The following is a 26,099-nucleotide window of genomic DNA, read 5'->3' as shown; positions in this document are numbered from 1 at the left end:
GTCTTGCTGTCGCCCAGGCTGGAGTGCAGTGGCGCGATCTCGGCTCACTGCAGGCTCCGCCCCCCGGGGTTCACGCCATTCTCCTGCCTCAGCCTCCCGAGTAGCTGGGACTACAGGCGCCCGCCACCTCGCCCGGCTAATTTTTTGTATTTTTAGTAGAGACGGGGTTTCACTGTGTTAGCCAGGATGTTCTCGATCTCCTGACCTCGTGATCCGCCCGCCTCGGCCTCCCAAAGTGCTGAGATTACAGGCATGAGCCACCGCGCCCGGCCTAAAAAAATATTTTTAGAGACAGGAACTCACTCTGTCACCCAGATGGGAGTACAGTGGCGCAATCATAGCTCACTGCAGCCTCAAACTCCTGGGCTCAAGTGATCTTCCTGCCTCAGCTAGTCCCCAGCTAGGACTGCAGGCACATGCTACCATGCCAGGTGAATTTTTTAAAAATTTTTTGTAGAGAGGATGTTCCCCAGGCTGGTCTTGACCTCCTAGCGTCAAGTGATCCTCCCACTTCAGTCTCTCAAAGTGCTGGGGTTACAGGCCTTAACCATCGTGCCTGGCCCAAGATTATTATTATTATTCAAGATTGAAAATACAGCATATCCTGATACATAAAACCCCAACTTTATAAAACTGTCAAATTGGTAAAAGATTATTTGTTGCTTAAAATTATTTCTTGCTTAAAGTGAGTTAACTAGAGTAACTCTTTTGAATGACAAGCCTCCCAAAAGCATTTAAAATGTGTTTTATAGTTGTTTTAAGAAAAGAATGATAATTGGTGCATAACTCCCAAGTCACATATACAGACTGGGGTCGCTGTGTGCCCCAGGAAGGTCTTTGTGGTTTCTTTGGCAGAGATGAGCAAAGGGTACCCTTGGAACTGTTTTCTGTGGAGTCTTCTACCTTCCTGTTTCTTTGATGGTTTAACCAAAGGTGGCATTTGAGTGTGAGCTCCTTGCGTGACAGGCAAGCTGGGTAGATGTAGGTGGGGACACCACAAGACACCTTGCCTGTGGAGCCCCTCCTGCCCCACAGGTAGAATGTTGAATGCACTAGTTCTCTGCTATCTGTTTCCGTGACAGAAGCCAGGCTGCCCTTCTGCTCCACGATCAACCTGTACCACTGGCTTGCGGTTCTGGCTCCTCCCCAGGCCACAGTTTTTCCAGTCCCTGTCTTCTTCCAAATTCATTCTCCATCCCTGCTTTGGCGCCATTTTCTGGTTGTCTGGATCAGTGGCTTTGAATCTGAGCCCGCAGGAAGGCCTCTGCCTGCCTCTGGCTGGGGTGTGATTCCTGAGTCTTAGGTGTGCTCCCTTATACCCCTGCCCCTTTCTCCTTAATTTATAAGCCAGATATTTCCCCCTCCCCCATCAGGCATCCTCTTTCAATGTTAAATGGTTTTGATTCCAAAACAACTTCATTTAAGAGCAAAGAAAGAGTTAAAAGCAACTCATATGAAGGGTTTGAGGGTTGTGGTCAAGGCAGGGAGATGCCTATAAAATGTAGATCAGATGCCTTCTGTGGAATGCCAGACCTAGATTTGTTGTACACAGTTAAACAACTTTATTTATCCTCAACTCTTTGTGAACATGTCAATATCAATATCCAAATATCTGGCTCTAACTGCTTGGAAACCACAGCACACAGCTTGCGTGTGTTGATTACTGGCAAACTCCATCATTTCCCAGCATCCAGCTTGATCTGCAAAGAATCCTCAATAGAGACCCTGGAAGTCTGTGTTTATGTGGGTGCCTGGGATGGAGAGGTATCTAGTTCAATGATAAAGTTTTTGTCTGGGCTACACGGAATCATGGAATTTCAGTTCTGCCCAGTCCCTCTCAAGGCCCAGCCATTATCATAGAAGAATCTTTGAGTAAGTTGTGTTGTTTTTTCCACAGGACAGTTCGTCTGTCATCCAGTTCATGTCCCGCGCCAAGGTGAAGGTGGATCCTGCCCTAAGGGTGGTGGAAATAGCTCATGGGAACCCAGAAGAGGTGACGGTGAGTCAGCCACCCCAGGACAGCCCTTCTCAGAGGGCAAGGGAAGCTGGGTGACTTGGAGACCCGGAGCTGGAATTTGAGGGTCAAGAGAGTCTCTGAGCCAAGATGTTGGGTTTGTGGCAGACCCGAGACTATGCCTGCCTTGGCTTCCAGGCCCCCCTGGAGAACTTCTGTGGTTTGTTCTTGTGATAGCATTGTCCTTTAGGATACCATCATTATGTGAACTTTCCTGCTATGATTGTCCAAAGGGAAAATGGTCTGTAAGTACCCCCACCTCAACAGGGTTGGATTTCCACTGTGGAGCCAGGGCTATTTATATCCTTCTTAGAACTTTCCTAAGGCAGACCACATGTGCCTTACCCGTCACATTACTCCTTGGGTAAATACTGTGTTTTGGTTTGGTTTGGTTTGGTTTGGTTTAGTTTTTAAGAGACAGGGTCTCACTCTGTCACCCAGGCTGGAGTGCAGTGGCACAGTCATAACTCCCTGTAGCCTTGAATACCTGGCCTCAAGGGATCCTCTCCATCTTAGCCTCCAGAGTAGCTAGGACTACAGGCACACTACCATGCCTAATTTTTAAATTTTTTTAAATTTTTTTGTCAAGATAGGGTCCCACGATGTTGCTCAGGCTGGTCTCAAACTCCTGGCTTCAAGCGATCCTCCTGCCTCAGCCTCCCAAAACACTGAGATTACAGACAAACACTGGGTGTTTTAAAAACAAGTTGTTTGAATGACTTAAAGAGATTACATCCAAATTGCCAAGACCTAGTAACTGCTCTTTAACTCTATTTACCACCACCTTCTCCTCCATGAAGTGCAGTTGGCACCAAGGCCTCAGAGACACGGGAGGGTGTGGCAAACCACGAGGCTGAGAGTGGAGGTGTGGGAGAGGCTGGAGGGAAGCTGTGGCCTTGGAATTTTATTGCCTTTTATTGTTGTTCTTGCAGGAGCAGGGGGGTTGAGGGGGGCTCATCCTGTATTTGACGCCTACACTCAGATCCCAGGGGAGTAGAGGAGGAGACAGCAGCCGATGCACTTCTTTTGCCAGTGAGCTGTGCAATGATGCTACCTTTCTGCGTCCCCTTCTGTGGAATTTACACTCTCTTAGAACAGTCAGTGTTGCTGTGACATATTTACAAAAGTGATAAGTTTATAATGATTATGTGCTTAGAAACTGTTGTTAACTTACTCTCTGACAACAGTGGAGACACCACATGTTGAAATGTCAGAATGGGGTTCGAACCAAAGACCACTCTTAGAACACCCTGGTTGGGAAGGGTTCATATAGAAAATAAATGCTGGGCTGAGGCAGGCGGATCACCTGAGATCAGGAGTTCAAGACCAGCCTGACCAACATGGTGAAACGCTGTCTCTACTAAAAAATATAAAAATTAGCTGGTCGTGGTGGTAGGCTCCTATAATCCCAGCTACTTGGGAACTGAGGCAGGAGAATCACTTGAAACCCGGAGGCAGAGGTTGCAGTGAGCCGAGATCATGCCACTCTGCTCCAGCCTGGGCGACAGAGTAAGACTCCGTCTCAAAAAAACAAAAACAAAAACAAAAACAAAAAAAACAATAATAGTAATGCTTAGGACCTCAATAAAACTTCAGTCCTGTCCGTTTTTGGTGAGTAAGAGATGAGAACATCAGTGAGTCTGGGATGAATATGAATTCCTGAATGAGTGAGGGGTTGGGCATTCCCTACTCAGTGAGGAGAACGAGTGTTCCATGCAGACTTTTATGCTCTACCCACAAGATAAGTTGTCCAAGCACTATTTTTGTTTGTTTGTTTGTTTGTTTGTTTGAGACAGGGTCTTGCTTTGTCACCCAGGCTGGAGTGCAGTGGTGCAATCATGGCTCACTGCAGCCTCCATCTGTTGGCTCAGGCCAGGCACTAATTTTAATAATAGAAACTAAATGGAATGATGCTGGGTCATTTACTACTTAGAGTCAGTTTTTCTGGCAGGTCAGATATTTGGAGTTGGCGTTTCCCTTTTCTTCCCTGCCTTCTGGCCATTTAACTGCTAATTCAGACCTCCACCTGGGAAGTGAAAAAGAAAAGTGGTTCCCTGCTCATTGTCATAGTTCTGGTTTAGAAGTTTTATAGAATGAAATACATGCCCAACATGAGAGGTTTAGAATGTTCTGGTAAACCACAGTGTTAATAAGTAGAAGCTAATGGAAATAGCTAACAGGTTTTCTACACGTGGAATCCCCTATGTAGATGAAAAAAAAAAAAAATCACTGGGCATATTTCCTTCCATTATAGGACTAGACTGTGGGATCCAGGAAAATGTTGCTTAACATCTCGTTGTTGGATTCCGAGTCATCTGTACTCCCCCAAAATACCACTTCCATTAATTACTGTTCCATTTTGAGCACTATGGTGATATTTTCATTATCAAGAGTTCTTAGGAAGAGGCTGAGGTGTTTTTTTCAGCACTCCTAAGAAAAAATTAACACACATGGGAATTCCACAATGCCCCTTCTCCCTCCTTTCCATGACTTTGCCTTTTCAGTCCATGAGCTACGATGAAGTTCTACAATCTGTTGTTCTCAATTTTCCTGGCAGGAAAAAAAAAAGATCTTTTCTGAGTAGGAAGGTTTGCCTTTTTAGAACAAACATGTTCTTCCCTGCGTGATTCTTCTGAATGCCTGGCCTTCTGTCAACTATCAATCTGAAGGGGAATTTCCATAGAGGCTCGCCACCAAATTTAAATCAGGCAAAGTTTCAAAGATTTTAGATTAGGCACAAATTGTTATGGCCTTGGAAGGAACAGGAAATGTACTTGCATTTGGTATTGAGCAGGGTGTGAGTGGGGAGGAAAACAATCAGATTTTTAACCACATAACGTGTGCGTGGTGGTAAATTTAACTGATTGAGAAAGCAAGCAATTTTCCTGTGATTTTTTTAACAGGAGTTTTAAAATGCATTTTATATTGAGTAGTTATTTCATGTTTTCTTAAAACAATTATTGTATTGAACTAAAAATAAACTAGGTAGTTTGTTCACATAACAAATCTACATTCAAAGACATGCTAACAAATTTTCCACTAAGTCCATTTTTCTGTTCTCAGCATTACTACAAATGCCTCATTCCGTCATCACGTTGAATTCTTCAGCATCTTCTATATCATTTCCGCAGCATCTCTGGGAAATAGTGATGCCTGTCTTCCCTCAGAAGCACACTGATAACCCCAATATACCCACAGTTCAGACTTTTTTCCTTCCCTGAGGTATGCTGTTTTTTGGCACAACAGAAAAAACACACTACTGGGATATGAAAAACTGCATTCTGGGCCTAGTTAGGTCATAAACTACAGAACCTTAGGTCATATATTCTCACCGGGCGCTTGTTTCTCCACTGCAAAAAATAATTCATATTTGCTTGGTCCTTTGTAGTCCTTTACTGTTTCATTTATCTTCATGATGACCCTTAAATTTAAGTAAGGTAGTATTATGCTAATTTTATAGAAGAAATTCAATCTCAAAGAGGATACAGTCTCCCAAAGATCCCACAAGCAGTAATATATTAGGCAGAGCTAAACTCACACACTCTCACTCAAGATCCTAGTATTGGTACATGCCATGCTAATAAGTGTGCTAAAATGGATGAAGCAGCAATTTCTCAGGTCCCTTCCAATGATCCGGTCCTCTGCTTCTACTTGATATTTTTTCTCTCTTCTCTCAACTAGCGTTAACATTCGAAACTATATATAATCACTACATTTCATTTACCATGGTTTTTTATTTAATTATTCTTTAAATTTTTCTATTTCCATGTTAAATACAGAGAAATTATTACTTTTTCGAAAGTTTCTACTGCTGCCTGCCTCTGAAGGCCACGGGACGTACCTATTTGTTTGTCAAAGCAGAAATGCCCAAAATTTTGTAAACACTAATTTTTTTTATAACTGTAAAGACGATTATTCCATACTTAAAACCAATTCAAAATAAAATAAATCCTCAATACTTCTTATTCCCTGGGGTAGTAATTTTAATTAGAGTCTATTGATTCATTATTTTCTCCTGTGTGCCTATATTTGGGAAATACTGTTAGTCTACCTTGCTATCGAGTCTCTTTCCCTAGCAAGAAAACGTGAGTCTTACAAGTCAGGAAAGCTTTAATTTTCACTATCACATATGAAGAATGAACTAAACACCTAACTTGGAAAGTAAAACTTAAATGAGGGATTCAGAATATTTCCCAAGGGGTCATCTGACCAATTTAAGAGTTGGTATGATGTGCCTAAAATAACAAATGAACTCTTTTACTTATAATAAAGGTACAGATGTACTGATTAGACATGCTGACATGTACATATGAAATATGCCTAAACCAAATTAAAAGAAAACAAAATATATTCCATGGCAATCTTGAAAAGTCAGGGAGCTCAATACATATTAAGAGTATGCTCTCGGCCAGGTGCGGTGGCTCACACCTGTAATCCTAGCACTTTGGGAGGCCAAGGCAGGTGGATCACAAGGTCAGGAGATCAAGACCATCCTGGCTAACGTGGTGTAACCCTGTCTCTACTAAGAAATACAAAAAAATAAATAAATAAAATGAGCCGGGTGTGGTGGCGGGCGCCTGTAGTCCCAGCTACTCGGGAGGCTGAGGCAGGAGAATGGCATGAACCCAGAAGATGGAGCTTGCAGTGAGCTGAGATCGCGCCACTGCACTCCAGCCTGGGTGACAGAGCAAGACTCTGTCTCAAAAAAAAAAAAAAAAAAAAAGACTATGCTCTCACAATGAGAGCATTAAACATTTGGTAATTAACATAATTTAATATGCCAAAAATGAGAAAATATGCAGGATGAGGGATAAGGAGTACACATAGGAAATTTTTGTGATTTTCTTCATTTTGATTGTATTGCTTTCTTGTCTTCAGGAGGGAAGATTTTGACTTCAAAAGTAACAAAATATTTAAGAAGGGAATTCACATCTTTCTGTTCTAAATGGTATTCTTGCGCTATTTTCTCAGCAGTCCATGTTTCTGGATAAAGTTTATGATTGTTAAGAAGTGTCAGTGCTTCTACAGTGGAAATTTTGCCTTTGGGAATGCTCTTAATATTTATCATATCAAAGTGATGGCCTTTCAGCAATCCGAATTCCTTTGGTTCTTGATATATTTCAGCAGCTTTTACCTGCACAGAAGACACAAGATCTTTGGAATCAACATACACATCTTTTAGAAACAGCAGCAGCTTGTCATCTTTATGAGCAATCTCTCCCTTAATTTCTGGATAGAGACTAATCTGCTCTCGCAGGAGGCCATTGGTAGAGGGGTGCCTGGGAGCGGGAGACGGCTTCATCTTGCTGATTTCCCATTCCGCTCAGTTCTCTAGGTTGAAATGCCTGATCCTGCGAGTCACTGCAGCCCCCATCTCATAACATGATGCCCTTAGGTTTACGCCACACGTGGGAACACTGGCACAGGAAGCCTCCAGGGCGTCTGGAGCATGCGCACATGTCCTGTGATTCTTTATATCTTTTATTTTTATGCCATGGTACAAGTTGTGCTTTACAGAGCATTTGGGTGAATAACTAGAAATATGTCATAGATTCTTGAGGCTTTGCCTGGTTCACTAATGACAGGCTCCAGGGCCTTTCTCAGGGAGCGTGTTAGCATGTTTCTAGGACCAGCCACATCAGCCGGACCTGGCTCTGTACAGACCCAAACCTGAGAATGCCATGTGAGACCTGTGTGAATGCAGAATCAAAGTGCTGGTTGCGAGGTGCCAATTACATGTTGAATTTCATCTTCAACCCAACTCTACTTACCTTTCAGGGAGTGAGTAGGGGGTGAGAGGGGAAAATTCAGAAAGTGTTGTTTGAGGCCCACAGAAACTATAAAGATGAAGAACAGGAGAAATGTAGTTAATCATGCCCTGGAAAGCTGGCCCGCAGAAAGAAAAGGAATTAATCTCCGAGAAGGCCTTCAGAAAGAAAATGAGTAGGCTCCGGAGATGTTCATCTCTCTTTGTGCAGCCATAAAAAGTTATCAGATGAGGCTGAGGAGTGAAGGCGCTTTCTCTGATCCCTGAATTAGTTACTGAGGCCCACAGAAGAAGAAAGGACCCCATCACCTGAAGCCAGAAACTCCCCCAAGGCAAATCAAGACTTTATGGAATCAGCTCTGTTACTGCAAGACATCCCCTCAAACTCCCGTCTCAGTCTGTATGAGAAGCGTGCATGAATTCTTGCTATTTTCTTGATATTTTCAAATAGCAGAATGCATGATAAACTTGTAAGTCCACAGATGAGTCGGTAAGCTGCTGCCATATGGAGCATGCACCAGACTGAGGTCTTTGGTGCCAGCCGGAAAGACTGGCTCTGTCTCATTTCAGCAGAATCAGAATGGATTCGAAGGCTATCCAGTGGAAGTGCTCAGAATTGCGCTGGAAGGCTGGAGAACCAGACCGAAAATCAGAGGGACCTGGAAACCTGAGGGCTATAGGCCACGTCCAGGCACAGGAAGTCTGGCATGGTGTCCTGGACACTGGACACAGCTATCCCTGGCTTCTCTCTACCTCGTGCTCTGGAGTCAGGCAGAAACCTTTCTACTTTCTGGAGTTGCTGAGAACGTTCAGTGATACCAGCATGAAGCTCCTAGAAGAAGGGCTGGTGCATAGCTGCTGCTCAGGGCGGCACAGCACCTCCGCAGTCCTGCCCACATGTGAGTTGCCCCTTCACACCACTCCCTAACACTGCCCCCACCAAAGATGCAAGCCTGGTATCTCAACCAGAGAGGCATCTTTCAACATGGCAAGCAAGATCACTCCAAAAAAATGCCACTTACCATTCCTTTGGTGTACTGCTTCTAGAGGCAAAGTTTACCACTTTTACTGTCACGAAATAGACTGTGACTTGTTATTTATCATTTATGTGACCAATTATAGTTACAATCATGTTCCATATGACAATAGAATCTTTCCCCCCCCTTGAACCTCACATTATGCTAAGATGTAGGATGAAGAGGAGGGTTGTTGAAGGGTCATCACCGCCCCCATCCTATGCCATCAGCAGTGGGTGGTGAGCAGTTCTTTCTCTTCACCCACCTCCCCTAATGTGAGAATTAAGCTCTCAAGAATTGAGAAAACTCTCGGTATAGTTTGCCAAACACACGAGTCATATTTTCTAATGGTCATCATTTGCTTATTTGTTTGATGAATATTTATTGAGGGCTTGCTAAGAGCCAGGCATTGTGCTAGGCACTGGGGACTCGATGGGGAACAAAAGAGACATGACCCCTGCCTTCCCAGAGCTGGCCGAGGGGGCAGCAGTCAGCAAGGACGTAAACAAGGATTCTATTTCCAGTTGAGGTTAGTCCCCAGGGAGTAGCCTGCTTTAGATTGGGGGTCGAGGAATGTTTCTCCAAGGAAGCTGAGACTGGTAGATGAGAAGGAATTCGCTTGCCAAGCATAAGGAAGAGTGTCTCAGTTGGGGAGGAGAGCTGTATGGAGCCCCAAAAGGCTTGGCCTCTTCAAAGCACTGAAAGACCAGGTAGCAGGAAGCTGGTTAGCAGTGAAGAGAACCATGGCGGACCTAGGCAGGGTCCACACCAGGTAACACCACTGGGCGGTTACAAAGGAAAGCCATTGAAAGCTTCTGTTTGGAGCAGGGAATGGCATGATCCAATGTATGTTCTTTAAAAATCATAGGCCACTGTGTGGATGGTGGATTGTAGGGGCAAGGGTGGAAATAAGGAGCTGGTTAGAAGGCTGTGACTATCACCTGGCAAGAGGTCAGGGTGGCAGAGGAGATAGAGCAAGTGGACAGTATGTCTATGTCAGTGAAGGTGCGGTGACTAGTGCCACTCACATGTAAGGAATTGCTTATCCTGGAGGGCTGGGAGGGATCCAGTGTCATCTCGATGCAAAGCCCCTTGCACAGCACATCCACGGTGGCACTCTGTTAATAGTGGCTGTCATTGTATAAAGAGATGGCCAAGGAGATGAACCACATGAAAAATGAGCCTCCTTCTCCCCAAATCCTCAAGTCCTGGTCAGTTTACTCTAAATCAAAGTTTCCAGTCGTCATCATGAGTGTGATCATCATCATTATTATTTTTAGGCAACAGAACCCATTTCTAAATTGAAATATGCTTTGGTTGACTCGGGGGTGAGGTTCCTGGAACTCCCTCTTGGTGGCTTCCATACCCCCTCACTGGACCCGTGGACTGTAAAGAAGCCACTGCTATGGAAAGTTGTATTCTCGGAAGTTGCCCAGTCCATCAGAGGCTTTCACTAGACGCTAGTTTTACCCCCAGTAACTATGAACAAGATGAAATTTTTACCCTCAAGACTTCCACAGCCCCAAACAGGTCAACACACACACACACACACACACACACACACACACACACATATGCACACACACTCACACCCCTGAAGCACTGTATGCATACGTGCCCAGAGTATCTGTGCTGAAGAGGTCAAGACAGGCTTCACAGAAGGAGTGACCCCCGAACAAGTATTGAAGGAATTTCCTACGTGGACAAGGAAGATCAGGCATTCAAGATGAAGTCAGATGGTGTCTTGGGCTGAATTCTCAAGAAGCAGACCCTGAAATAAGGGCATCATGTAAGCAGTTTATTTAGGGAGATGTTCCCAATGAGACCCGGAAATAAATGGGACAGGATAGGAAAGAGGAGAAGGGAAGCAAGGGTGAGATTTCAGGGACCATCTTAGCCTCACCCTGATCTTGACCTCGGAATTGGTCCTGCCTGGAAGCAGGGGAGCTGGGGTCTCACACTCCTGTATCTGCCAGTCATTGGTTGGGGCTGCTCCAGAGGTAGTAACCCCAAGCCACTTTACCCTCTAAAATTGAGGCAGGCCTCTAGAAATGAAGGCATGACAAACCTGGGGGCTGGGCAGGCTGAATCAAGAGAGGGGACCCAAAGGGATCTGGGCAGAGAACCGAGTCTTGGCCACAGATGGAAATGTTCTGCACTCAGAGCTTGGGTGCTCCGCTCAGCGTGCGTGTCCATGTCCCATTAAGATGAATGACCTCATTGTGTGAGGTGTGCTCGAATCTGCTGAATTCCTGTGAAGTGCTAGGCATGTGCTATGATTACCTCCTGTCACTCTGACATCACCCCTGTGAACTAGGCACTACAACTTCCATTTTCTGTTGAAATGGAGGCTCCAGGAGTGAAGGAGGCTGCAGGATGCCCCACAGCCGGTCAGTGAAAGAGCCATTTCTGGCCACAGTTCTGCCTGTTGGCGAGCCCTGAGTCTCCCTTGACCCCTTACCCCTCTGGCCTGTGCTGTCCTGTAGCCCAGAGCCCACACACCGAGCAGGTGGGAGGAATCGCATTCCTGGGTGGTAGACAGCTGACCCTGTCTTAGGAGTGACCCTTCGCTCTAATGGCTTCAGGAGCACATCATGCTCAGACTTATTTGGTGGTCAGTTGGCTTTGGAACTCTTCCCATTGTGTCCTGGTCCTTAACTAGATGCACAGATGTGCAGTCAAGGGGAGAATGAAGGCTCCTCGGGATTCTCCATCGCTTCAGGTAAATGAGCTCCATCCCCTCTCTCTGTAAAGAGCAATGTGAGGATTATGGGGAGTAGTAGATAGGAAACCACTCAGCATGGTGCCTGGTGCATAGTAAGTACTCTACAAATGTGATCCATTACCAGTAACAGGAATTAGAAAGCCAAGCTCATTCCTCTGCAAACTCTGACAGAGCAAGGGATTTTGGAAACATGACACCTGGCAGGCATGGGGCATGTTTGACATCTCTGTTCATCACAGCACAGACTTACAGTGCCAATCTTGCCAAATGTACAGTTTATTTTCTGTTCATTTATGTCATCTCCATAAGTCTCCCTGTGCCTCTGAACTGGCTTGCCTTCTAGGCTGAGTTCTGAGAGCCATCTGAGGCATGGTTCTGCTGAAAACATTTATTCTAGCCCCAACCACCCTGTCTCCCTCCTCCCTCCCCGACACCTGCACTGGCTATTAGATGGAATCAGAATCAGGTGGAAATGTCATCTCACTGTCACAGATGTTCTTCTCTTTCCACTTCTTATTTTATATAAATTCCTTCTTTCTGTTGAGACAAGTGTGTGATGTTGACTGCAGAGAGCCATCTTGCCCTTGTCATTGACCTTCAGCTGGCCTAGGTCTGGAGTTGAACCTCCTCTTGGATGGTATTGACCGAGCTGCCCCTCCGTCTCTGGAAGCCCTCCATCCAGCAGAAGCCTGGGTGAGATGTACTGCCATTGTGGTCATATTCTCAGGCCTTGTGGAGACATGGGCATTGCCAGCTGTTACAGTAGGCATATTTGCATTGATCAGAACATAAAAGTTCCCGGAAACACAGAAGTGAGTCAAATAGTGTGGTTTCGGTTCACCCACTGCCTCAGACTGGAAGCTGGCTTCTGGCCACTCCATGACACCAGCTTGGTAACCTCAGGTGCATTAAACTCTACAGAAGCAGGCAGGGTGCCAGTGTCTGGACCTGCCTCAAAGGCCTGTTTGCCCTCCTCAAAGGCCCCCTTGAGACAGATCCTCATACTCCTCATTTTCGTCTGTTTTGTTAGTCAGCGTCCAGTGTGTGAGCCCTCCAGCCAGGGTCCGCACCAGGCCATCAGCCATCCCTTCACTGGCCAGAGCTCCTGCCTTCCCCAGCTCAGCCTGCTACGACCTTCACAGCCACTCCCCAAAAACCAGCAGACTTCTCCTCCTCAGTCAATCTGCTCCTTTCACACCACCTCCTTTCTTACTGAAAGCATGGATCTAACCTGGGGAAACCGTTTCCCCCGCAGCCCTCTCACGGGGGCTTTTTCCTTGTACTCCCACATTCAGTTATCTCTTCCAATCTAGATTCATTTTGCAGTGTACTTTGCAAAATGCAAATCACATCACTGCCCTGCTCAAAATCCTCCAGTGGCTTCCCATTCCTCTTAAGGTAAAGCATGGAGATCTTACTGCAGCCTCCAGCTCCTGTCTCTCCAGCATATCATGAACATCTTCCTGCGGCTTCTTGTTCATCCTGTTGGCTCCAGTCCACTGGCCAATGGCAGTGTCTCACCGTTGCCAAGTTCACTCATGCCAAAGGGGGTTTGCACATCATGTTCCCTCTCCTTGGAATGATCTTCCCTCCCTTGTTTAGCTGGTAAACTTCTTCTGCTTGTCCTTTCACCTTCAGCTCAAATGGCTCCTCAGGGAACTCTGTTCACTCCCATGCCTCTATCATGGGGATCTTTTATCATCATGAACTTCTCCTTTGTAGCACTTCCACAGTTATAATGTTGCATTTATTTTTCTAATTGGCTAGTAGTCTCTAGGAGCTGGAAATTCTGTAAAGGCAAAGACCGCCTGTTTTATTCATCAATGAATTTCCACAATGTCTAGCACATAGGAGCTACTACAGACACATTTGTTGGTTGGTTGGTTGGATGGATGGATGGATGGATGGATGGATGGATGGATGGATGGACGGACGGACGGACAGACAGACGGACAGATGGACGGACAGACAGAGTAGATGGACAGGTTGATTGACAGATGGATAGGTGGTGGATGGGCGGATGGACGGATGGATGGATGGCCAGGACTCCCCCAAAAGATGTAACATTTGCAAATATATTTTTGAAGGAGAGAGGAAATAATCACACTCAGAGACTCCAGCTTCAAATCCCATGTCTCTTTTGTTGCAAACTGAGTCATGTTCATACTTCATCTGATTTTATAGCAGAAATGATGTTGAATGTATTAATTTGTATATTCATGAATCATATAATGAATCAGTGCCTTGGTTCAGATGACAGGAATGCATGCATTCCTGTCTTTATTGTATACAAATCACAGTTTACTGGAGTCCGTAGACAGGAAGATTCATCATTACCTTAGAGAGCGAGAAGGACCTAGAACTGGGACTATGAAGTATACAGCTGTGGTTTTAAAACTCTGTTTTGTTGGAGCCATGGGTTCTCTTGAGTTGGTTCAGGGGCTGCTGAGGTCAGGTTAGGGAGGAACAGGGCTTAGAAAGAGGGGCTGGGTCAGGTGCAGTGGCTCAAACCTGTTATCCCAGAACTTTGGGAGGCTGAGGCACGCAGATAACTTCAGGCCAGAAGTTCAAGACCAGCCTGGGCAACATGGCAAAATCCTATCTCTACAAATAATAATAATAATAATAAAAATCAGTTGGCTGTGGTGGTGTGTGCCTGTAGTCCCAGCTACTTGGGAGGCTGAGGTGGGAGAATCACTTGAGCCCACCTCAAGTGATTGAGGCTATAGTATAGGTTGAGGCTATAGTAAGCCAAGATTGTACCACTTCACTCCAGTCTAAGCAACAGAGTGAGACCCTATCTCCAAAAAATAAAAACAAATGGGGGCTGAGTAGGCTGGGTTCTAGCTGCCCACCTAAGAAGCTCCACTTGTATACATTGGGATGCTATAGGAGGTTGAAAATTACTATGTTTCCAAGAGCTCAGAGAATGATTAATTCCGCTGAAAACAGGGGAGTAAGGCAGGCTTCTTAGGAAAGGAGATATTGAAGCAAAGTCTCTCCTTTAAAAAAATAAAATGGTTTTACTTGCCTTTAAAATGCTCAATTTAAAAAACAGTAAAAAGTAGAAAAGAGAAATAATATTCATAATATCAAAAAACACCTATTTACTTTAAAGGGTTCCTACTATATTTCTGCAAAGCTGAAGTCTTCTATGTATTAGATAATTTATTTTTTATTTTTTATTTTATTTTTTTGAGACAGAGTCTCACTGTGTCTCTCAGGCTGGAGTGCAGTGGCACAATCTCAGGTCACTGCAGACTTCACGTCCTAGATTCAAGTGATTATAGGTGTGTGCCACCACACCCGGCTAATTTTTGTAGAGACGGGGTTTCGCCATGTTGGCCAGGCTGGCTTGAGCTCCTGGCCTCAAGTTGATCCACCCGCCTTGGTCTCCCAAGGTGCTGGAATTACAGGTGTGATCCACCACACCCAACCTATTTATTTTAATTTTATTTTATTTTATGTTATTTTATTTTAGACTAGGTCTTGCTCTGTCACCCAGGCTGGAGTGCAGTGGTACAGTTACAAGTCACATCAGCCTCGATATCCCATGCTCAAATGATCCTCCTGCCTCAGCTTCCCAAATAGCTGGGACGACAGTTGCATGCAACCATGCCCAGCTAATCTGTGTTTTTGTAGAGACAAGGTCTCACTATGTTACCCAGGCTCATCTTGAACTCCTAGGCTCAAGCAACCCTTCCACCCTGGCCTCCCAGAGTGCTGGGATCATAGGCATGAGCCAGCATCTTCTGATTTTTTAACTTAGCAAAATAAACATCATTTTCCCACATTATTACTGTTTTCAAAAGTATCTAAAATTTGGAAATCAGGCAAAAAGATGATTACATAACCTTTCAGTGTCATACCGGAGCATCCCCTCGCCCCTTTCTACTCAAAGTGTGGTCCACAGACCAGCAGCATCAGCATCATGGGGGAGATTATTTGAAATCTAGGCTCTCAGGTCCCATTCTAGATTCTAATTCAGAATCTGCATTTTAACAGAGTTCCTCATGTGATTCTTATACACAGTAAAATTTGAGAAGCACTGGTCTGCAGGCCTGCCTAACCCTCCAGGGCCCAAATTCTGTAAAATTACCTATTAACTTATGGAAGGCTGATAAGTTATAAATGACTCTCGCCAGTAAAGGTAAAAATGATTTCTGTTTGACTGAAAATATCCCAAAGGTTAGAATGTATTGCCTTGTAGGGTATTAGCCAGTTTTGTATTTGATTTAGTAATCTGATTTCAGTAATTTTTTTCCTGTGACAACACATTTTTTTCTGGTCTTTTTAAAACTAGCTTTGCCACCCTGCTGACTTCCTCAATAATAAGTTAAATAAATCTTTGCCACGTATTCACTATATATTTGTATGAGAATCATGTTTTTAACTTTTTGAAAATTATGCTTTGACAACCAGCTTTACTGTCATCATTTTTAATAGTTCTGTGATATTCTATTTTGTGATTGACCATAGTTTACTTATCTATTGCCCTAATGTTAGACACTTAGGGTATTGCTAATTCAGTACCAATATAAATAATTCTGCAGTGAACATCTTTGAGCATAAAACTTTTTCTGTATTTTATATTTCTTTCCTTTAAGTTTTCAAGTACAGAATTAATGGATCAAAGGGTATGAACATTTTTATTTTTTTTTAATTTTTTATTTTTTTACGACAGTCTTGCTCTTTCACCCAGGCTGGAATGCAGTGGTGCCACCTTGACTCACTGCAACTTCTGCCTCCCGGGCTCAAGTGATTCTCCTGCCTCAGCCTCCCAAGTAGCTGGGACTACAGACATACGCCATCACGCCTGGCTGATTTTTATATTTTTAGTAGAGACGAGGTTTCACCATGTTGGCCAGGCTGGTCAAGTATGAACATTTTTATATGAGCAATAATGAGCTTGTCAGATGGACAAGGATGGAAGGGCATTCCAGGAGGCAAGAGCAGCCTGCAGAGAGGCTGGGGACCACCGGTCTCACAGAGCAGAGGCCTCTAACTGGCTAGAATGTAAATATGTGTCCTGGGAGCAGCTGGAAAGGCAGGAAGGAGACCAGAGTATGAAGGCCCTGGTGTCCTGAATTAGATGCTTAGCCTAAAGGAAAGTCATGGATACTGTAAACCGAGAAGTGACATGATGAGACCTGTGCCTTAGAAAAACAACTCTAACAACAAGGAGGCCTTTCCAAGCCTCCTGAAATAGTACTGGTGAGAGAAGACGAGATGTGAGCCAGGAAGTACCTGGGATGGAAACAAGAGGATGGAGAGAAAAGTTGTTTAGAAAGGTGTAGGGGCTTAACCAGGATCACCCAGCTCGTTGGTGGTGATGATGGGACCTGATCATCAGTGCTTCTTTCGTCTCCATGTCGTCCATGTTGCTGTTCCTTCCTTGGAGTTTTGTTTTTTAATCTAAGATATGACTTCTTAGAGCTACAGGACGCTCAGCTCATCACTCACAGATGAGTTTGAGAGTTGTGATGTGAGAGAACAGGCTCTGCCAAAGCATGGAGCACGTATCCAAGGGGATGAACAGCATCCCTAAAAATAATAAGAGATAGAGCCCACATTCCGGGGAAGTGACATGGCATTCTTGTGGAACTTGCCAGACTAAACTGTAGCTGCTACTTTAACCTCTGTGTCCACAAAACCAGACCTCCAACGTGGCTTTGCTGGTATGCAGATTTCAGTGTCCCTAAGAAGCCATCTGGGTTAGCACAGGGGGCTGGGCTTTACAGCTAACCCCGCTGAGCTCAGTGTCTCAGTCTGATTCATAGTCAACAGTAAGGTTTAGCAGACTTTTCTCACACCCAGGAGCTTTCACAGAACTGCCACATTTCCCTATCAGACCCCCATTTCACAGAGGAAGAGAAAGTTGGTTGCCTACGGTTGCACCAGGACCAGATTAAAGCCAGCGCTCCTCCCTCTCCATCTTTCCTAACAGTTCCTCACAGTTCATTTGTATAAGACACCATGAGAGATTCCGAATGCAGGAGCTGATTTGATCCACAGCCTTTTAGGGGCAGGAACCCAAAGACATGAGTCTGTCTGCCTTTGAAGATGAAAGCTGCTCATTTGAACTAGATAGAAAATAGTGGATTTAGGATGACAGACTTCAGAGCTCACTCTGTCCTACCACCTCCTACTGGTAAAAGTTCTTCCCTGAGAATTGCCTATTGTCTGAAAATTGCTCTTTTTAATAGCCCCAAGCTGGAAATAATCTCCATGCCCATCAATAATAGCATGAATAAATAAATAGTGGTATGTCCACACAGGAATACTATACAGCAGTGAGAGTGGACATGTCACAGCCTGGAGCAATTTCCCAAACATAACAGTGAGAGAAAGAAACCAGATACATGCCTGTAATCCCAGCACTTTGGGAGTCTGAAGCAGGTGGATCACCTGAGGCCAGGAGTTCGAGGCCAGGAGTTCAAGACCAGCCAGGCCAACATGGTGAAACCCTGTCTCTATGAAAAATACAAAAATCAGCCGAGTGTGGTGGCATGTGCCTGTAATCCCAGCTTCTTGGGAGGCTGAGACAGGAGAATTGCTTGAACCCAGGAGGCAGAGGTTGCAGTGAGTTGAGATTGCGCCACCACACTCCAGTCTAAGCAATGGAGCAAGACTCCGTCTCAAAAAAAGAAAGAGAAAAGAAATGAAACCGGGTACTGTAGTTCATACAGCGTCATTCCATTTATAGCAAGGACCCAAAAAAGCAGGTGATGCTAATCCAAGCTGTTAGACATCCTTGGTGGGGGTGGGGACTGGAAGGAAGGGGGAAGGGAGCTTCTAGGGAGCTGGTCACCTTCTGTTTCTTGATCTGAGTGCTGGTTAAACACATGCATTTAGCATTTGGTAGGTGAAAATTCAGCGAGCTGTACACTTAGGATACCTATACTTTTCTCTATGTATATTTGACTTCGATAAGTAATTTTTAAAAAGTAAAAAGAGCTCGGAGTGGTGGCTCATGCCTGTAATGCCAGCACTTTGGGAGCTGAGGCACAAGAATTGCTTGAACCCAGGATGCAGAGGTTGCAGTGAGCTGAGATTGCACCACTGCACTCCAGCCTGGGTGACAGAGAGAAACTCTGTCTCAAAAACTAAAATAAAAACTAAAAAGTAGCCAGCCATGCACAACCTCAAAAAAAAACTCCCTACAATGATGCTAACGGGAACACTCCATTTGTCAAGGGTGGACTCTGTGCCAGATGCTATGCTAGGGACTCTGTGTGCATTACCCCTTTTCAATTTATGGGAAGGCACTGTTCTGCTCCTGTCTTGCGGATGAGAAAACTGAGGCTCAGAAACTGTGGCGGCCTATGTGTCCATTTGCCTCATCCCCTGGCACACGCACACTCTCTCCTACTCTAGCTGTGGGAATGCAGGCAATGAGGTAGAGGTGGTCTCATTTTCTTTCCTTATCACCAGGGAAGAGCCAGTAAGTAATTCATTCAGTTGACAGGTAGCCTATAAAGAAGTCCACTGTCAACCAGGCACTGCGGTGTGGTGATGACAAGCTCAGATTTGGGGGTTTGGGGCTGGCTAAGAGCTGGGTTCAAATCGTGGCTGTGCATTTGAACTACACAATCCACAGCAAATATCCTCTCTGGACCTCCATGTTCCCCTCTGTAAAATGGGTGTTGAAGACCTCATAGGGCTGTTGTATGACTTAGACAAGAGATTGCAAAAAAAAGCATAGAACTGACACAGATGATATTCAATAAATGTTAAAGAGGGTTGGGAGCCAGGCCCTAAAAAGGTTAAATAAGCAGTGCTAGGCATTATCAGTGCCTAGTTTTGTGCCCAGTCACTGCTTGGGCTTGAGCAAGGGGCTGGACCAGTGGGCTTCAGCGATCAGTGAGGCTTCTTGACAGAGGATTGAACTAGGTTTAGAAAAGACTTTCCTAAAGGGGAATGGACATTGCAAAGAGGTAGCACAGCTTGGAGAAAGACCTGTGGTTGGCCAGCCTGTCTGGAGCCAAAGGAGAGAATGACTGCCCAGAGCTGCAATTTTTTTGTCTTCTGCAGTGAGGAACTTAAATGGGACAGTGGTGTGTTGGGGAGGGTTATTTGGTAGCAGAGGATGCAATAGATGTTTTGAATTCTGCAAAACCAAACTCCACTGTGACCAGTGGGGCTACAGCAGAGCCAAAGGGGACAATCAGCGGTGAGCACTGATACATGTTTAACAACCAGTTCTCTGGCAGCAGGGTAGAGGTGCCCTGATTTGTTTGCCAAATACTCCCACCATAGCCCCTTTCAAACTGCCATTGCAATGTCCCTAGGTACGGAGTTAGGAAGAGATGCAGTTTCCTCTCCCAAGCTGATATGAGCCAGCTCCACACACCACTGAGTTTCAGGAAAAGTTGGGAAAACTTGCCTCATTGGGACATGGGCTCCAATTGCTATGGCTCCCATGGGAAACCACAGTACAGTCTCTTGAATGATTTTCTCCAATGTGCTAGGCCCTACCATGAGACCCAAGACAGACTGTGTCCTACCCCTTGTGGAGTCCACAGTCTACTGGGGAAACTGGCATTAATCAAATAATTCCTGTAGGTGACACATTAAGCTGAACACTTGGAAAGAAGAGCTGCCTTACATGCAGAGCTCTCCCGTGTTCTTTGTTTCAAAGCTGAAACAAAAGGTACATTGTTGTTATCTGTTCTGAATCAAGAACATAGTGTGTCCTCTAAGTTTTTCAGTACACTTTTGTTCACTTCATGATATTTAAATCAGGGTTGTTGTCATTACAACCCTTTCAAGACCTAGGGCTTGGATTTCAAGGGCCTTTTCAGGTGCCAGTGGAAAATCCATCAGTTTGCAACCAGAAAATCGTACAGCGGAGCTTATGTATTTATTTATTAGTAACAACAGTCTGGATACTTCTCTGTAGTTCTCTCCAAATGTCAAGCCCAGGCTGGGCTCCATCATACTCTGCGCACTATTGTTTAGGAAACGTTTTCAGCTGGCACTGTGGCTCACGCCTGTAATCCCAAAACTTTGGGAGGCCGAGGTGGGTGGATCACCTGAGGTCAGGAGTTCGAGACCAGCCTAGCCAACATGGTGAAACCCTGTCTCTACTAAAAATATAAAACATTAGCCAGGCACCTGTAATCCCAGCTACTTGGGAGGCTGAGACAGGAGAATCGCTTGAACCTGGGAGGCAGAGGTTGCAGTGAGCCGAGATTGTGCCATTGTACTCCAGCCTGGGTGACAGAACAAGACTCTGTCTCCAAAAAAAAAAAAAAAAAAAGGAAATGTTTTCACTGTTGCGTTGCCTCCTAGGTGGTCTTCGAGGCCCTGCATAATCTGGAGCCCCGTGGCTACGTCGTGGGGTGGATCATCGCCATCAGTTTGTTGGTGGGAATCCTCATCTTCCTGCTGCTGGCCGTGCTACTCTGGAAGGTGAGTCTGGCGATTGCAGGTCCCCCTGGGGTCCCCACTCATGGATGCCCAGCTCTCCTGCCTTTCCAGGGAGGAAGGAGTATCCTGTTAGAGCTTCCTTCATGGCACCGGTACAGTGAAGGATAGTGACCCTTCAGGCAGGGAGTGGAATCTTGGCTCCCCTTGAGGCCATTCACAACTGAGGATTTGGACCACTTCAGAGTGAGGGCAAAAGCCTTAGTTCTCTCTTCTCTTACCTTCCCTTAGAGCCCTAACATAGGATGGTGAGAACCTAACTCCAAAACAGAAGCCTGGGGAGCAACTGCCAGGAGGGGGCAATTTACCATTTGCTTAAAAAAGATCAGAAGGCGAACTATAGAGAAATTCTTCCTTCTTTTCCTCTAAGGAATGTGAGGAAGATTTCTGACCAGAAAACTTGAGTAACTGAGATGGGCTACAGTCCAGAGTAGCTTCATCATAACTTCTCCCAACCTCATGGTGGTTCATTTGGAGGTGGCCCAGGGTGCAGACCTGTCCTGCCCCAAGCATCACCCTCTCAAGGAGAAAGGGGTGTCCTCATCCCCATGTCTAGGATGATTTGTTTGCCTCACACTCTCCTTTCAGAGACCCGGAGTCCTTTTCCTTCAGAGCCTCTCTGTTCATCAGCAATGGTATCAGAGGCTTTAGCTGATGAAGGTCTGTCTCTCCTTGTTTCCACTGTGTCCCCAGCTCCAAAACAGCACCAGGGACCATAACTGCAACTTCCTGACACCAAAGTCCATACTTCTCTAGAATTCCAAGTTTCAGATGTAGGTGAAAACAGCCTCTTAGAGTATTATAGATGGATATTTTAAAATAAGACAACTAATTTCTTTGGGATTACAAAATAATATGTATGTGTTGACCAAACATGATAACATATCAATTGCCAAAAAAAGTTGTAAAACACCAGGAGTTCACATCCCAGAAATAACCATGATGAGCATGGTATTGTCTCATTTTGACCTTTTTCTCTGCATATATAGATATAGACCAGGCATTCTCATAACATCAACTTATTTTTGAATAGTGTATTAGTTAAATTTTACAGTAATATACTCAGCATATTTTCAGGTGACATACCTCTAAATTTAAAAGCAGTGGGTTTCTTTTTTTTTTAAGTATGGGGTCTTGTTCTGTCGCCCAGGCTGGAAGGCAGTGGCACAATCATAGCTCAGGGCAGCCTCTAACTCCTGGGCTCAAGCTGTTTTCCTGCCTCAGCCTCTCAAGTAGCTGGGACTACAGGCATGCACAATGCCTGGCTCATTTTTTTATTTTTTTGTAAACATAGGGTCTCACTGTGTTTCTCATACTGGTCCTGAACTCCTGGCCTCCAGCTATCCTCCCACCTCAGCCTCCCAAAGTGCTGGGATTACAGGCGTGAGCCACCCTGCCCAGCCTAAGTCTTTTATTACTATTGCAAATTGCCCTGTAGAAAGGTCATACCAATTCACCCTCCCACAAGCAGTGTATCAGAAATGTCTGTTTGCCAATAGTTGATGTTACCTTTTAAAAACAATCTGCCAATTTGTTGTTTATTTAATCCGCATCGCCAGATAGATTCTTAATTCTCCTTTTTCTCCAACTCCAACTCCTTCCTGCTGAGACAGCCTCTGGTTTGTGGGTGGAGTACAAAGCCTGCTCAGTGTTTGGCATCTGAAAAGACAAAGCTTCTTGCTGAGTTGAGGGCTTTGCTGCATGAATGTGTGTGGGTGTGTGTGTGCGTGTGTGTCCATGTGCACGCGTGTGCGTGTGTGTGTATGTGACTTCCTTCTGCCTTTATATGGGCTCTTAAAATGAGAGGAGCTGTGTCCTTTATGGCTGGGTGTGTGGAACCAGACAGGGCACAGAGCGGGGAGTGTTGTGGCCGTGCCCCACTTCCCCTTGTGGTCTGCATGCCCTCCTTCTGGCCACCCCACCTGGCTCTGCCTCTCAGGGGTGTCCCGTCTCCTCTGCACAACCCCTGCCTCCTCCAGCCCGCCACCTGCTTGGCCTTGCTTTTGCTGTGTTTGTTTAAAGAAAGCATGGTTGCAGGAGATGCTGTCATGGGTGGGCAGAACCCTGAGGTCACCCAGCTGTGTGGGATCCAAAGAGCCAGGACCTGGGAAGGCAGACTCTGCCCTCTGCCACAGACTGGGAGGGAGAGGGCAGTCACGGCCACCAGGGACACACCGTGTGCCCAGACCAGGGCTTGCCGTAACTATCGGGTGGCAGGAAAGCTTTGAGGAGGCTGTTGAATGAGGCCACCTGGGTCAAAACAGCTTTGCTAGTCAACCCAGAGCAGTATCTCATTTCAGCTCACATTTCTCGAACGCTTGCTTTGCCCCAGTCCTTGCTTTGCCTGGACTAGGCACTGGGATGCAGCAATAACTGTGCCCTTCCCTGCCCTTGACCGCCTCACCACCTAGCAATAGACCTGCAGGCATAATGGCGGGTGGTGAGTGCTGCACAGTGACTTTCTCTGGAAAGTGAGAAGAAGGCGCCATGAGTCCCCCTCCCTTGCCTCCAAGGAGGAGGGAGGATTAAAAGGTCACAGAGAACAGTGTGGTAGATGAGAGCAGCTTTCAGGCTGACAGCTGTGGGCAGCGATCCTGACTCTCACACTTGCCTGACATGAGGCCTTAAGGGGGCTGCTTACCTTCTGTGACCCTCAGTTTCTTCCTCTGTAAAAAGGAGACCATCACCTCCAATTTGGTATGTAGAGAAAATGTTTAGCATTGTGTTATGCAGGGAAAATGTTTATGCAGGGAAATGTTATGCAGGGAAAATGTTATGTTATGCAGGGAAAATGTTCAGCACTGTGCTTGGCACACAGAAGCCAGAGGACATTTCATAAATGAGGTGTCATTCGAGTCTGACCTTGAGGATGGTTTGAGTTTTCCAGGCAGGGAAGGGTAGATGAAGATTCCATCCAGAGGGAAGGAAGAGGTGGGAAAATAAGCAGGGTTTGTGGGGAGCAGCTTGTAAAGTTTGTCACAGGAGGGCAGTCACTGACCTGCAGCAAGACCATCTGCCACAGTTGTGAAGGCCACTGCTAAGCAGGACAAAGGGGGAGCATGGGAGGTCTGTGAGCAGAGTGGTGGCATGACCAGATCTGTGTCGAGAGAGAGATCTGGGGCTGGGTGCAGTGGCTCATGCCTGTAATCCCAGTGCTTCGGGAGGCCAAGGCCAGAGGATTACTTGAGCCTAAGAATTTGAGGTTGCAGTGAGCTATGATCATACCACTGCACCAGGTGGTAGAGCAAGACCCTGTCTCTAAAAGGAAAGAGAGATCTAGGGACAGTGTAGGGGCAAGAGTAGGGTCATTGCCATGGGTCAAGGTAGGACAGGCAGGGTTTGCTGACCAGTTGGACTTGAGAGGTCAGGGAGAAAAAGAGAATAGCTGTCTCTCCTTGAGCTAAGTTCAGACAAAGGATGGGTGCCCTTAATCAGGGTGGGGAAGGAAAGATTCGAATTAGTTTGGCAAGAGGAGGAGCTTGGTGTTGGGCTTTCTGAGTGAGTGGTGCTTAGAGGAGTCTAGGAGACAAGGCTGGGCTTGCCTCACTCCCTGTCGCCCCCGCCCAGCAGAAGGAAGGTCAACAGAAGGAAGCCCCTTCTCTCTACTTGGCTACACATCCGTATCGTTCTCCTCCCACCGCAGACCAGCTTTCTCTATGTTTCCCTACACATTGTAGGGAGATAGTTGACTCCAGCCCCTCCAAACTTGCATCTCAAGGGCTGCTAGCCACAGACGCAGAATGATCAGCCACCTCTGGTTCCTGGTCCCACATGTCTGGGAGAGAGGATGTGCCTGGCCCAGCTCTAGTCAAATGTCCACTCCCATCAACTGTGGAAGGGAGGAAGGGAGTTGGCAGGGAGAGAATCCACCCGACCCAGTGTGGGTCACATGTCTCCCATGGAGGCTAGTGGGGGAGAAAGATGCAGGATGGTGGTTTAGGGGATACTGGGGAGGAGACTCTCAGAAAAGAAAACAATTAGGCAGGCACCCCAAAGGAGTTCGCTTCTGCAGGATTTCATGGTTGTTAGTGCTGCTGCTGCCTGAATTGCAGGCTGTTGTATCATACCAGCTAGCTATGCTGCATAACAAACTGCCCCCAAATTGAGTGGCTTTACACAACTATTACATCTGACAAATTTCTGGGTCAGGGATCCAGGAAGGGTTTGGCTGGGTGATTCTTCCGTCCCACATGACACTGAGTGAGGTCACTTAGTGGCATTTACCTGGTGGCTAAGCTGGTCTTCAGAGTCCAAGACAGCTTCATTCTTGTGCCTGGCACCTTGGTAGGGACAGCTGGAAGGCTGGATTCAGTCAAGTCCTTCTTCCTCTCCATGTCGACTCAGGGCCTCTCCATGTGGTTCTTCCAGCAGATGGTCTGACTTTTTATGTGGTGGCTTAGGCTGAAAGAGAGCAGAGTGACAGCTGCCAGTTCTCTTAAATGCTAGCCCACAGCTGGCATAGCATCATTTACTCTGTTGGTGAAAGCAGTCATATGCCAGCTCAGGTTCAAGGGAGGGAAAATAGACCCTGCTTCTCAATGGGAGGAGTGGCAAAGCCTTGGTGGCTGTCTTTTATCTGTCACATACATGATGTTCAAAATATGGGCAAAATCTTTATCTTCTCTTTTCTTTTCTTTTTTGTGGCAGAGTCTCACTCTGTCACTCAGGCTGGAGTGCAGTAGCATGATCTCGACTCACTGCAACCTCCGCCTCTTGGGTTCAAGAGATTCTCCTACCTCAGTCTCCTGAGTAGCTGGGATTACAGGTGCCTGCCACCATGCCTGGCTAAGTTTTATATTTTTTGTAGAGACGGGGTTTCACCATGTTGGCCAGGCTCTCGAACTCCAGGCCTCAAGCGATCTGCCTGCCTTGGCCTCCCAAAGTGCTAGGATTACAGGTGTGAGCCACCGTGTCTTTTCCCTAAAAGTCACTATTGCAAACAAAAATTCGCCTAACTAGAAGTTTTATTCTATTTTAAAGTAGATGAAACCTCGTCTCTCTCCCATAGTGTCATGGATAAAATCACAATTGAACTCCTTTGGGGAAGAGGAGGCAAACAGAAAATGTTGGTGCAGCATTTATGACAGAGTGTGCAGTCTGTTGAGGCAGTGTTGTAATGTGATAAGGGGCTTGGTGGAGGGGATTTCT

General features: G+C 45.9%; 1 protein-coding gene and 1 pseudogene across 1 annotated transcript in view; one reads left to right on the top strand and one right to left on the bottom strand.

The window, feature by feature from the left end:
* Window positions 1–26,099, top strand: part of ITGA9 (integrin subunit alpha 9) — a 378,558-nt gene that overhangs the window by 338,645 nt on the left and 13,814 nt on the right. Inside the window, exons 26-27 of the mRNA XM_032162085.2 lie at window positions 1,898–1,999; window positions 20,817–20,936. Of these exons, the coding sequence (XP_032017976.1) occupies window positions 1,898–1,999; window positions 20,817–20,936 (222 nt within the window). The remainder of the gene's footprint in view (window positions 1–1,897; window positions 2,000–20,816; window positions 20,937–26,099) is intronic.
* LOC116473671 (NADH dehydrogenase [ubiquinone] 1 alpha subcomplex assembly factor 4-like) lies at window positions 6,790–7,388 on the bottom strand (annotated as a pseudogene).

The sequence above is a fragment of the Hylobates moloch genome, unplaced genomic scaffold, assembly GCF_009828535.3.
Source record: "Hylobates moloch isolate HMO894 unplaced genomic scaffold, HMol_V3 SCAFFOLD_8, whole genome shotgun sequence".
Taxonomy (NCBI): domain Eukaryota; kingdom Metazoa; phylum Chordata; class Mammalia; order Primates; family Hylobatidae; genus Hylobates; species Hylobates moloch.
This window is presented reverse-complemented; position numbering and strand designations above follow the sequence as displayed.